General features: G+C 47.7%; 2 protein-coding genes and 1 long non-coding RNA gene across 3 annotated transcripts in view; 1 reads left to right on the plus strand and 2 right to left on the minus strand.

Annotated features, from left to right (window-relative positions):
• LOC138744999 (uncharacterized) overlaps positions 1–13,915 on the minus strand; it is an 80,698-nt gene that overhangs the window by 11,328 nt on the left and 55,455 nt on the right. The gene's annotated exons all lie outside the window — the stretch shown is intronic.
• cebpg (CCAAT enhancer binding protein gamma) overlaps positions 447–13,915 on the plus strand; it is a 115,922-nt gene continuing 102,453 nt past the window's right edge. Inside the window, exon 1 of the mRNA XM_069901998.1 lies at positions 447–518. The gene's annotated coding sequence lies outside the window, so the exon portion shown is untranslated. The remainder of the gene's footprint in view (positions 519–13,915) is intronic.
• On the minus strand, positions 8,494–9,866 carry cebpa (CCAAT enhancer binding protein alpha). Its single transcript, XM_069901994.1, has one exon. It carries the CDS (start codon positions 9,590–9,592, stop codon positions 8,852–8,854), a length of 741 nt encoding a protein of 246 aa, XP_069758095.1. The 5' UTR covers positions 9,593–9,866; the 3' UTR covers positions 8,494–8,851.

Here is a 13,915-nt window from a genome sequence, read left to right on the forward strand (position 1 = left end):
GGAAATCAAAACACTGCATACACTCAACAGGTAAGGTAACAAAAGCCTCAGTCAGGAGACATTGACTGTTTCTCCATTCACTGAGGTTTCCTGATAACCTGAGTGGTTCCAGCTTCAACAGATTTTTTCGATTTTAAACAAACATATTTTTGAGACCAGCATTTCTAAAACTAGATATTAATTTCAAATTTATGGAATTACTTTGAATTCTGCATCATATTGGAGAATAAACTTGTGTTCCTAAATCAGTAGTGCTGACAAGAAAATACATTTCAGAAACTTGAACATCACCACAGTAATCTCTTGCACTGACTGTCGCCCACAAGGTCAAGTGGAGTGTTTCACAATGAGTGCCATTGAACATCCTGTGAACCTATGCAACTGCTGCCACACTCACAATCAGACACCCACACACTCTGCCACTCAATGCTAACGATACTTCTACAGGTGCCATCTCTCCCTTGGGATACGCCACCAGAAAGGACTCCAAGAGTACTCAAACAGAGCCAACAACACAGGTTTGAAACTGACACTGTCCATAAGGGGTTTGTATGTTCTCCCCATGTTTGTGTGGGTTTTTACTCCAGGTGCTCTGGTTTCCTCCCACCCTTCAAAACAAAGGTAAATTGGATGGCACAGACTCAGTTCCTGAAGTTCCCAACCTCCTTGCTACACAATCCCAGTCTCCCTCTCACTGCCCAGCCCAAGGGTTCAGTTCCTGAACTTAACAACTCTCCTTGGGGTTCAGTCCCTGAAAGTGTGACACTCCCCAGGGTATAGACTCTGACATTGTGACTCTCCCCAGAGTATAGTCCTTGAAGGTGTGACACTTCCCGGGGTACAGTCCCTGAAGGTGTGACTCACCCAGAGTACAGTCCCTGAAGGTGTGACACACCCCAGGGTACAGACCCTGATAGTGTGACTCTCCCCAGGATATAGTCCCTGAAGGTGTGACTCTCCCCAGGATACCAACCCTGAAGGTGTGACTCTACTCAGGATACAGACTTTGACATTGAGACTCCCCACAGTATAGTCCTTGAAGGTGAGACACTTGCCAGGGTACAGACCTTGAAGGTGTGACTCTTCCCGGGTGTAGACCCTGAAGGTGTGACGCTCTCCAGGGTACAGACCCTGATGGCATGACTCTCTCTGGGGTAAGGTACAGTACCTGGTAAGCTCCCTCGCACTGGTCCAATTCCCTCTGAATCCCAGCCTCAGGTCAGAAAATCAAACACTTGAGGAATTTCCCAATACATCACCTGCTCCTCTCTCCCCCCAGTGGTCAGAGAATCTCTGGACTTTCCTTCCCCCCAGGGTGATGGTGGCTGAGTCATTACATATATTTAAGGTGAAGATAGATATCTATATATTTGAAATGCTGAGGAATGAAAAGTTGAGGGTTCTGGTACAGAAGTGGAGCTGAGGCCAGTGTAGATCACATTGAATGAGAGAGGAAAGATTTAAAGGGGTTGTGAGTATCATCTTTCTAACATAGAGGGTGGTGGATATATGGAACGAGGTGCCTGCGGAAGTGTGGAGATGGGGATAGATGTAACATTGAAACGACGTTTAGAAGGGGTGCATGAAAAGGGATAGGAAAAACCGCCAGCAAATGTGGCCATCTTAGGTAGACAACATGACTGGCATGGACAAGGGGGCCAGAGGGCCCGTTTGTGTGCTGTAAAACTCTCTTTCTCTTTTTAAAAATATTTTATTTATAAATTTCCAGACTTGGACTCAAAGAGCTTTCAACAATATTATTATCAGTGAGTACAATCAACACTGATTACAACTTATTCAAATCCATACTATATAGATTCCTTTCTTGAGACCAAATTTATCCCCTTCCCTCCCCTCCCCGCTCCAGCACCCATGACACATGACATTTAATGTTTAACTAGTCAAAACAAAACTCACAGGACAATAAAAACATTCACAACAACGGAATAAATCATACATCAGGGAGTTATAGGTTTGTCGCAGCATGGCGGCCGGGTCCAAGCCAATTTCTTTTCCTAACTTTACCTGGCTGGAATGAGACAGGTCCTCCATGCCTCTCCCCCCCACCCCACCCATGACTGAGGAGGAAACAGGGAAGGCAGAGCAGCAAGGCACAGCAGTCCTCCCTACAACCATTCTCCTATAAAATTTAGATATGGTTGCCAAATCTTTTGGAAAGGGCCATATCTCCCCCTTACGTAATTTTTCCATGGGAACACAGCCTTGCATCTCCTTGCTCCACAGCGCTATGCTCAAACAAGAGTCGGTCGTCCATGTATCCGCTATGCACTTCCTGGCCACCACCAATGTGATTACAAATTGAATTTGGAATTTGGACAGCTTCATTTTAAGTTTTATGTCCATTATATTACCCAACAGGAACAACTCCAGGTCCTGAGGGAATTCCTTACCTATAATTTTCCTTAGGACTTTGCCTAGTTCCGCCCAAAAGGGCATCATCTTGGTACATGTCCAGGTCGCGTGCCCTGTCTCAATCCCGCATCCAAAACATTGGTCTGATAATTCTGGTTTAGATCTATTGATCTTTTGCAGTGTAAGGTATAGCTGGTGTAAAAAATTGTATTGCATCAGCCTTTCCTGAGCATTGATCATTGCTGTCATGCTGGACTTGTGTCGGACCAGCATCATTCATTAATCATTATTCCTAGGTCCGACTCCCATTTCTGCCTTGATTTATGAAGGCTTCGTTTGTCCTTCCGCTTGGAGGAAGAAATACATTGCCGAAATGAATTTCCGTGTGTTCCCCTTTCAAATTATGTCACTTTGGTAGGGCCATGGTTGGACCTAATTTGTCCTGTAGAAAAGATCTTATGTGAAGGTAGCAGTAGAATGTCCTAGTTAATAATCATATTTCTGTTTAAGTTATTCAAATGACATTATCTGCCCCTGCATGTAACAGACCTCTACACACCTGACACCGTTCTGGCGCCAAATGTCCAGGATCTTGTTACCTACCAACAAAGGTATTAATCGATTTGGAGTCAGGGTGTTTTTCGGGACAGCTCTACTTTTATTCCTAAATATTGGTTAATGTTATTCCAAATGCGAATAATTTGTTTCAATATGGGGTTGTCAGTTTTTCCGGATAGCAATTTAGCATTCCATTTGTAAATGAAATCCTCTGTCACTTTCTTGCACACCAATTTGTACCCAGGATGGCACCTCCCCTCCCTCGAAGAGTGAGGAGATATATCTTGACTGGGCTGCCCAATAATACTTCTTGAAGTCCAGCATCTGTAAACTGCCCATACGATAATACCAAGTCAATTTCTCCATAGAGACCTGAGCTACTTTCCCGTTCCAAAAATATGTTCTTAACCGTGAAAACAGGTTCGGAAAAAACCCTGGGACAACACTATGGGCAATGTTTGGAAGTGTGTAAAACTCTGTCTCAATGCAGAATGTGGCTTGGAAACACTGTGGAATGAATTGACTTCAGAAGGTTGGCTCAGACAAGGTGGGCCAAATGGCCTACCTCTATACATTGAAGCAAATTGAGGGAAACTCTGTTCCCTATCATGAGCCATAAATAATTGATCACATAAAGCTCTGCCCACATTCTTTCCACTCAAAAGCCAGAGCTCCACAACAAATTCACTCTGGATCACTGAGCTCTCATTCCTCCTGCGTGTATTTCTTATCTTTTCACTAGGACTTTGAACAGCCAGTTGTATCTTGAATCGATCTTTGATTAACAGCAAGGTGAGGAAGGAGGACAGAGATGGGCTTCCTCTGGAGACAGGGGGTTGGACAGCCAGTGAGGGCAGGGAATGCCTGCCTCTGGAGTCAAGGGGTGGGATAATCAGTGAGGGCAGAGATGGGCTTCCTCTGGAGACAGTGGGTTGGACAACCAGTGAAGGTAGGGATTACCTGCCTCTGGGGTCAAAGGGTTGGATAACCAGTGAAGACAGAGATGGGCTTCCTCTGGAGTCAAGGGGTTGGATAACCAGTGAGGAAAGAAATGGGCTTCCTCTGGAGACTGGGAATTGAACAGCTAGTGAGGGCAGGAATTGCCTGCCTCTGGAGTCAGGGGGTTGGGCATCTCGATAGGGTGTGTGTGTTGTGAACAGCACAGCCTGATGCAGGACTGCTCTCCCTGACAACAGGTTAAATATTAGCTGGGAATAAACACAGGAAGGCAGGGCAATCTCTCTGGGGCCTTGGACTTTGTTCCAGTCAGGAATTATCAGGGAATTTGCCACGTTCCCCAATAGAGGTCCTGCCTTACCCAAGCAGGGAGTGTCAGGGAGGAGGATCCAGGGACTGTCTGATCCCAATCAGAAAAGGAATCAAACCAAGTGCAGGCAAATGGGTCTTGCCCAGAATGTCAACTTGGTCGCCGTGTATGAGTTGGCCCAATATGACATTATAATGGTATTGAGTTGAGGGATGGAGGTGGATAGGTGAGCTGAAGGCTGGTTTTAGATTGAGGAATGAAGTAGGGTTAAGGGATAGAGCATTGCAATATGGAGGAGGGTTGAAGGGTGGAGGAAGGTTGAGACAAAGAATGGTTAAGAGTTAAGTGATGGATGGGTTTAAGTTTGAAGAATGGAGGATTAAAGGATGTAGGGTTTAAATATAGTGGGTTGAGGGATGATTGAGAGATGAAGGAGGATTGTAGGAAGTGGGAATAAGGGATGGACATGAGATGGAGGAGAATTGAGGGATGAAGGAGATTGGGAATGAAGGAGATTAGAGGGATGGAGATTAGGAGGTGGAGATGAAGGCAGAAAGAGTGGGGATGGAGGAAGGTTGAAAATGTTTTTGAAGTGGAGGATAAGAGAGAGTTGAATAGAGGAGGCTTGAATGATGGAGGAGAATTGAGGGATGGAGGAGATTAGGGGGTTGAGGAGAGAGGGATGGAGGAGATTGAGAATAGAGGAAATTAAGGGGGTGGAGGAGGGTTGAGAAAGTGTGTGGAATGGAGGATGAGAGATGGAGAGAGATAGAGGATTGAGGAGTTGAGTTGAGGGACAGAGGAGGGATCAGGGATGAGGTTGAATGATGAATGAGGGTTGAGCAGGGGAGTTCAGGGATGAAGGTTGAGGGATGGAGTTGAGAATGGTAGAGATTTGGAGCTGAAGAATGGAGGGTTGAAGGGTGATGTTAGATGGAGGGAGATTGCAGATGCAGTTGAGGGTTGAGAGGGTGAAGTTGAGGAGGGGAGAAGGGTTCAAAGATGGAAGAAAGTTAAGGGATGGAGGGTTGTGAGGTATTGAGTGGAAGTGGCTTGAGGGATGGAGAAGGGTTGAGAGGTGGAGTTGAAAGATAAAGGAGTTGAGAGGCAGAGGTGGGTTGAGGGGTGGAGGTATGGGATGGAAGAGGGTTGATGGTTGGATTTGAGGGATGCAGGAGGGTTGAATGATGGAGAAAGTTGAGGCATGGAGTTGAGGGATGGGGAGGGTTGAGAAGTGTGTTTATGTTCAGGTTAAGGGATGGAGGGTTGAATATTGGAGGAGGTTTGTGAGGTAGAGCTGTGGGTTTAGGCATGGATTTGTGAATGGAAGTGGGTTGAAGGTGGAGTTGAGATGGAGGAGGGTTGAAGGATGTTGAGGGTGAAGGGTTAAGGAATGGAAAAGTTGAGGGATTGAGGAAGTTTGATGGATGAGGGATAAAGTTAGGAATGGAAGAGGGGTGAGGTGTGGATTTGAGGGATGGATGAGGGTTGAGGAATTGAGGATGGTTGAGGGGTGGTGGTGGGTTGAGGAGTGGGGATGATTGAGGTTGGAGTTAAGGGATGGAGGGCTCAGCAATGTTGAGGGATGGAGGAGTTGAGGGTGTAACTGAGGGACAGAGGGTGAGGGGTGAATTTTCAAGTTGGAGGGTTGAGAGATGAAATCAAGGGATAGAGGAGGGTTGAGGTGGTGTGAGGAGGGTTCAGTAACAGAAGAGGGTTGAGGGATGGAGTTAAGAGATGGAGGAGGGTTGAGGGGTGAATTTAGGAATGGAGGAGAGTTGAGGGGTGGATGTGGATGGAGGAGGGGTGAGGGCTGGAGTTGAGGAAGGTTGAGGACTGGAGAGGAATGGAGGTAGTTTGAGGGGTGAGGTTGAGGGATTGAGGAGTGTGACAATTGGAGGAGGATTGAGAGCTAGAGTTGAGGGATGAAGTAGGTTTGAGCGATATGATTAGTCCCATTTTTGGGGGTCCAGATCTGGTGATTCTGGTGAGATTGACAGTCCTGTTTCAATTGCTGATGTCCCTCTTGGCTTCCCTTTTGTGGTGTCCCACCCAATCACACTCAAGCTCCGGTTACTGTCCTCGTCCTCTCCCATAGGCTCTTTCAGCTCCTGGATCTGCTCAAAGTGGGAAGCTGCTCAGAAAAGGTCATCAGGGTTGGGATGGGTGGGAATGTGAGAGCTTCACCTCCATGTGATATCCCAGACCTGTGATATCTCCACATGGTAGGCAGGTTGGATCAGGGACATTCTCACACCTGGGAGTGAGAATGTCCCAAAACATCCCCACAATATTCATCCCTCACCCAAGGGACAATTTATCATGAAGTACCATAGCATAGATATAAATCATTCAGCCCCCCATGCCCATGATGACCTACCAAAGCAAAACCTGGTCAAGTGCACCATTCCTGTCACCTGGACATCACCCAAGGCAGTGTCCTCCACACGCCAACCACTCTCGGCAAAGAAATTCCTCCTCAGTTTCCCTCCAAACCTCTTGCCTCTTATTCTAAACTGATGTCCCCAGTTTTAGTTACCACTGCTCTGAGGAAACATTTCCTCCTGTCCATTACCCTTAGAACTTTGTACATGTGATTTGAAGTTTCTATGGAATTTTAAATCACCTGAACACTTTATATGCTAGAAACAACCCAACTTCTGAAATGTGAGATCACTCACATCACACAAGATCATACAGCCCATTCTGCCTGGACTGAACCCGCTCCATCTCCAAGGCCCAGCAATGTGGTTCGCTAACTCTTGCCTGAGACTTCCTGTCCAACTACTCCAACCAGTCTTTCAGTTCATTCCCAGTTGCCAATAAATCCTCCCCTCAAGCTCTTTAAGTATGTGTACTGGCACCGATCCTGCTGTCAGTGGGTAGGGTCATTTCACAGAATGCTGGAATGTGGAGCAACAATCACCCTGCTGGAGGAACTGAACGGGGTCGAACAACAGTGGGAGAAAAAGAGTGTTTGATGTTTCGGGCCGGACGGAACCCTTCATGGGGACTGAGAGTGTAAAGGGGTGATAGATGCTTATAATGTGGAGAGGGCAGACGGGACAACAGTGGGAGGGGGAAGGGGGGAATTTGGGGAAATAGGGAATCAATATCACGATTCCTTCTGCACAATCCCAAATAAACTACTCGTGATTATGTTGCCAGATGCAATGATTAATGTTTAACAAAACCACATAAATACTTTAACTGTACAGTGAATGAACCAATGGCAAATGTCTGAGCTGTTCCCATTTACTCTTGCTGTACACAACCCCAATAGATAAATCCCTTCCCAAAGATTCTAATGGATCTCATTATTCACATTTTCACTCCTATATATATATATAACAGAGGTCCAATCAACCCACTGAATTGTGCTATACCCCGGAGCTCTCCAATTGTTCCTACAATAAAAAGGAGAATGTGCAAACTGCACGGAGACAAGTCAGGAATGAGCACTGTGACCCACATTCTACCGTGCCTCCTGCAGTCCGCCCCAACTCTCTTGACCCCGCTGCAGTCCGTCCCAACACTGGCCCCGGTGTAGTCCGCTCCAGCTCGCTATGCTCTTTCGGTCTGCCCCCTAACACTGTGCTCCCAGCTTTCACCATTTCCCGGGATATAGTTGACATAAAATTTACCTTTTGTACAAACCCTGGCCACTCTATGATCATGTCTCTGATACACAGGCGATTAACTGAATCTCAGCCCTGTTCGATACACACAAGATCGAGTCACCTTAAGTTCCAATCCGCCCCCCTCCCCCTCGTCTCCACAGCCTCTCCACTCCAATACAGCCGCGTCCTCTCTCGCTGCCGTTCCAAATTTATGTCAAACTACAGCAACAGAGGAATCTTTGCCAACAGTTCGTCCTGAGCCCACTGCTCCCTCACATGCTTGAGAGGATCCGCCAGGACTTGGGATCCAAAGTTCAGGCGCCCACTCACTCATGCACATGCCTCTCGACCCGAATCCCTGCCAAAAACGGAGGCCAGGATTCAGATAGACCGAGATACTGTCCGGAACATGTCAGGCATGAGAAGCATAGGAATCGTACCCGGGAGGGTGCAGCAGAGAGAAGGAAGGATCAGGCAGGCTGAAGGGAGAGTGCGGGGGAGACACCCGTCGCCAGGGACAGAGACTGATCATTTTGGCAGAGGGATAGATGTGCGGCGGGAGACCAGATAAGGTGGGGGGAGGGGGAGTGGGGGAGCAGGGTAGTGGAGGGTAACGAGTGACTATCTGAGGTTCAGAATTATTTTTTCGGGGCTCATCAGACAAAGCGTCACGAGTTAAATACAAGCATTTGATTTATTGAAAGTTTTCAGAAAATTGCGAAGTCCATGTACAAATTGGTTGAAATAAAAATGCCTTTGCGAAGTAAGGGGTGGGGATCACCCCGACAGTCGGCTTCGCTCCCAGCGGGGTAAACTGATGCCAGAAGTGAACGTGGAGTAAATGTGACCATTGACAAGTCCCGCAGTACAGTGGCTCCGCCGAGCGTTTGTAAAGTCCTGGCGAGTTCCCACGCGTCATTAATCCAGGAGCTCCGCACTCGAGCCCAGGGCCTTCCCACTCTCCCACCGCTGTGCTGCGCTCCGCCCGGCTCTACCTTGTGCACTGTCCCAGCGAGGCGGACGCCCGGCCGGCTCAGGCGCAGCCCCCCATTGCTTTGAGCAGGGCTGCTTCGGGCAGCTGTCGGAAAAGCCCACGCAGGGTATCGAGCTCCCGGCTCAGCTCCTGGACGCGGGTGCGGAGCCGCTCGTTGTCGTTGGCCAGCTCCGCCACCTTGTGCTGCGTCTCGACGTTGCGCATTTTGGCTTTGTCCCGGCTCTTGCGCACCGCGATGTTGTTGCGCTCTCTCCTCAGCCTGTACTCCAGTGTGTTCTTGTCCACCGACTTCTTGCTCTTGGTGCCCGGAGCTCCCTTGGGAGCGGGCAGCGGGCTGGCCACGGGCGTGGGCGGCGGCGTGGGCTGCAGGTGCACGCTTGTCTGAGCGCAGTGGGTGATCTGGTACTGTAGGTGGGCACAAGGCGCCGGGCTCCGTCCTCCCTCCTCCCGCTCTTGCTTCACCACCACCGAGCGTAGAGCAGCCGGCCCGCCGAGCAGTGGCTGCAGTCTGCTCTCCCGGTAGGCGTAGGCGGCGTGAAAGGGCGCCAGCTCCCCGGCTGCCTTGCTCTTGTCGTGACCCAGCTTGGCCAGCTGCTGGTGGTTGCTGTGGAAGAGGTCAGCCAGGAACTCATCGTTGAAGGCGGCCGGGTCGATGTAGGCGCTAATGTCGATGGAGTTCTCATTCTCGCAGATGTCGGTCAGCTCCCCGGAGTCCCGGTATGTTAAGGGCGGCTGGTGCTCGGTCCGGGGCTCCACCTCGTAGAAGTTGTTGTGTTCCATGGGGAACCTAAAGGCGGCGAAACATGGCGAGCAGCTTCGGCAATCCAGACTGCACCCGGGACGGGTGGCGATAGTCGGTGGGACAGGCCGCGGGCTCCTGCCTCTCCTCGCTCGCTCGCTCTCACCGCCGACTCTCGGGGCTGCTCCCTGGCGTCGTTCACTTCCTATTTATATTTCAAGGCGTCGCCTCCTCCTCCTGACGAACCATGCGCTCCGCGCTGGCCAAGCCTCCGACTCCAGGGCGCCTCCGTCGGCCGTCAGCTAAAGCTGGAGGGGCCCCGCTCTTTTGCAGGTGGGTGAGGCAACGCCCTCCGCACCAGGTAGAGGAGCGGGAGCTGCTGCGCGCTCCGGGAGAAGGGGGTGGGTGAATACCGCGCGCTCCTGGACCAAGCTGCGCGTCCCCAGAGGAAAGTGTCACAGCAGCCCGCTCTCGGACCAGACTGCGCGTTCCCGGAGGAAGGTGTCACAGCCGCGCACTCCCGGTCCATGTTGCGCGTTCCCGGAGGAAGGTGTCACAGCTAAGCGTTCCTGGAAAGGGTATCCCAACCTTTGGAAGGTCCCCCAAGGATGATTCCGGGTCAGAGGGGGGAGCGCGTTCAATGTGGGAGCAGCAGAAGGAGGAACCCCGAGACCCTTCCGTTGACAAGGCACACCTGCATTCCAGAGTCATGTGTACAGGGCAGAGTGGGGCACGGAGCATTTTCCTACTCAATGGGGGCAGCAGGGTCACAGGGCGGCCTGCTCCTATTTCTAGGTTGGTATTGTGAGAAACAGAAGTACCTTCACAGAATTTGCTCAGACAAAAATTGAGAACAAAGAACATTTATTATACAACAATGCAAAGTTGGGTGCTTCCCCTTACCCTGGGAATACACACACATACTGGGGCTCACCCAACTTTTATACAGTTCATTTCAGTGTAGAGGTACCCTCCCCCCCAACATTCTTCTGCCTCCTGGATAAGTTTGGCATTAGGCAATCCTGTCTGCCTACGTGCTGTTTCTGTGAACTTGGAGGACCAGGGGGTATCCTGTCTGTGTCCCATCATGTCATTGTCCTTATTCACCTGCCTTTGTCCTTATTCACACCTTCCCAACCCTCAGGGCTTACTAACTCTTATATGCAGAACTTGCTAATTCTGTCCTTACTAATTACATATGCGGAACTTGCTGACTCTCTCTCTCTAGAAGACCCTTATCTTATTCAGACTACATTCTATTATCTACCCTTATCCTATTCATACTGGCTTTATTCATTACACATATATCCATACTAGCTTTCTTCATCTCTCATATTTTCATATTAGTTTTACTCATCTCTCACAGTATCTTGCTGGTTGGCAATATTTCATATATTCACACCACATGGCAGACCTTTTGGTCCTTCAAGAGCACTGACACTCAGATCAATCTCATGCCCCCTTAATTCCTGTAACCAACTCCCTCTCAGTGGTCTCTGATTCTCCTGTTATTCATCTATACCAGAGTCAATTTACCCGAATTCATTCATAATGCATGCAGAGCACCTTGATCATGTGGACTGGTGAAGGACGTTTCAGGTCTGAATGGCCTGCTCCTCATATTGTGCTATACATAAAGCTTAATTATGTTATAATTTTGTCCAACTATAACATCATAATTCATTGTTCAGGATTTAGGGCAGGTCCACCATCGCTCAATGTGTCATGATGTCACCGGTAGAGGAAAAAACAGTCCTAACCCTGGGGATGGTTCCTTGCAAGTGTGAAAGCATTCAGTGTCCCAGGTAGAAGTGGTCAAGTGTGAAAAGCCAAACCCCCATTCCTATCCCAGGTGCACTGTCACTCACATGAATGTACCTATGTATTGGCGACTGCTGTAGGAGTGTCGGCCTAGCTGGTTTAACAGATGGTGCTCTGGCTAGACTAAGGTAGCATTGATTCTGTTAATAAAAGCCAAGTATTATTCCATTCACTTGTCTGAACTCTTATTGATGGCATATCAATTTTATTAACACTTCCTTGGAACCTGGAAGACTGGAGATGGATCAAGATGCTCAGAGAGCTGGAAAAATATTTCATCATTTTGGTTCCAGTGCTTTGAAGCTTTATGCGAGCAAACAATGTGGTTCAAGACCCCGTGAAGATGGATCATCTAGTCGCTCTCCTTGCAGAGGTTCCCTACTCAGTGATCAGGGAAACAGCTGTATATAAGAATACCCTGGGTCTACTCAGAACCTACTATGATATGCCACAGAACACATTGTTTGCGAGGCACCAACTTCACACCCGATGAAAGCGACGATGCTTTTGCTCTCGCACTGAAGGGCTCTCAAGAGCCTTTACCTTCGTCGCTGTTACCTTCATTGAGATGCTCTAAAGTTGGATGCCTTCGTAAGTGAACTGGACTCGAAGTACATTAGACAACACCTACTGGAGATCCCTGACCTGACTTTTAATGCCACCCTACTGCAGACAAAGCCTCTCGGGGCAGCACTGTGGAGTGCTAAAGTCCTAGAGGATGAAGTGGGTCGAAGTGCTGAAGCTACTCCCTCGAAGTCTGCTTCCCATAATGATGACTTGCTGCTGAACGTAACCAAGCAGCTGCGAAGGAACCGCTTCAGGAAGTGCTACTTCTGTGAGCAGACGCTGCATTCATGCACACTGTGACCTGCCTGACAAGCTAACTGTGACAGATGTGGAAAAAGGGGGCACTTTGCAACAGCATGCCGAGTTCAGGAGTTATTGGCCAGCCCGCGCCGAGAAGCTAGAAAAGGAAAGGTGGAGAACACACGCACCAAGAACAAGATGAGACGCTGTGGCAAGTCGGCAGTGGTGACTACCTGGAGAACCGACGGCTCATTTGACATTTCTTCCTCGGAAACCAGTGACTAGGCGAGCTCCTGCAGGATGTCGCAGCCACGAGGTCCTGTCCTGGCGTCTATCACCCTCGATCAAGACAAACCCCAAGGGCTGAAACATTCCATGATGAAGGTGAAGGAAAATGGGAAACCTGTTGACTGTTTATTTGATTCTGGGAGTATTGACAGCTATATCCACTCTGCGACAGTGAACTCTTTCGGGCTTAAACTGTACCCTTTAAGGCACAGAATTTCTATGGTATGTAATGGACTCAAGAAAGAAATTGCAAACTATTGAAGAATAACGTTAAATCTGCAAGAAACAAGAGTACAAAGATTTTAAATTGCATGTACTTCCCGATTTATGTGCTCAGATGTTATTGGGGTTATATTTCCAGTACCAAATGAAGAGTATAGTACTGGCATTTAACAGGCCACTACCTTCAATCACTGTACCCCAGGAGACAATCTGTGGACTATCGACTCTTAAAATTAAACAACCACGCCTTTTTGCTTTTCCCATTGCAAATCCACAATGTATTCACTCTAGGTTATTTCGCAGTAATAAATAACTGACAGTATCATAACCACCTTCGCTTGTGTCAGCAAAATGGTGTAACTGAGCAAATGTGACAATTCCAAAGTCTGCTGGTTAAAACATCTGTCGACTTCAAAACTTTCTAACATTTTAAGATTCTCAATCCAATTCATCCAAACTTGTGTGATGGAATCTGGTATAACTTGATTCCATCCAAATTTTCTTCTGCACAATTCTTGCAGAATTTTCTTGGCTATTTATACTATTGGTGCCAATATTCCCAAAGGATCATATATTGAGCTTACAATCAAAAGAATACATCGTCTTGTCAAGGGGCGTTCTTTCAAAACAATTTTGAATTTGAAAACATCAGATTGAGCAAACCATTACACTCCCAGAATTCTTTCGACAGGTAGAACATCACAATCTAAGTAAAGATGTTTTATTTCCTTTGCTCTTTCTGCCTCAGGAATAACAGCCAACACATCTTGACTGTTGCTAATCTATTTTGTATGGAAGAAACCTCCTTTATTACAGATCTCTTTTAACTCGTGATAAAGATCTATTGTTTCTTTTTCTGAAACCACTGAAGTGAGACAATCATCAACATATAAATTATTTCTGATGATATTTATAGCTGGAGAACTAAATTGCTCTTCATTATCTTCAGGACATTTCCTGAGAGCAAAATTTGCACAACTTGGTGACGAAGTTGCTCCAAATAAATGAACTGTCATTCTGTTTTCATTCATATCTTTACTGACATTGCCATTAGGCCAACATAATAAACATAGAAAATCACAATCTTCTGATGCTACTTTCACTTGATGAAACATTGCTTTAATATCTGCAGCAATTACAACAGATTCTTTACAAAATCTTATCAGAATACCTATTAAAGTGTTGGTTAAGTCTGGACCTTGTAAAAATTGAAAATTCAATGAAAC

Source organism: Narcine bancroftii, chromosome 10 (assembly GCF_036971445.1).
Source record: "Narcine bancroftii isolate sNarBan1 chromosome 10, sNarBan1.hap1, whole genome shotgun sequence".
Taxonomy (NCBI): domain Eukaryota; kingdom Metazoa; phylum Chordata; class Chondrichthyes; order Torpediniformes; family Narcinidae; genus Narcine; species Narcine bancroftii.

Bases quoted from the DNA above. Each gene is read 5' to 3' on its own strand.
- cebpa (XM_069901994.1), bottom strand. From the start codon at position 9,592: ATGGAACACAACAACTTCTACGAGGTGGAGCCCCGGACCGAGCACCAG.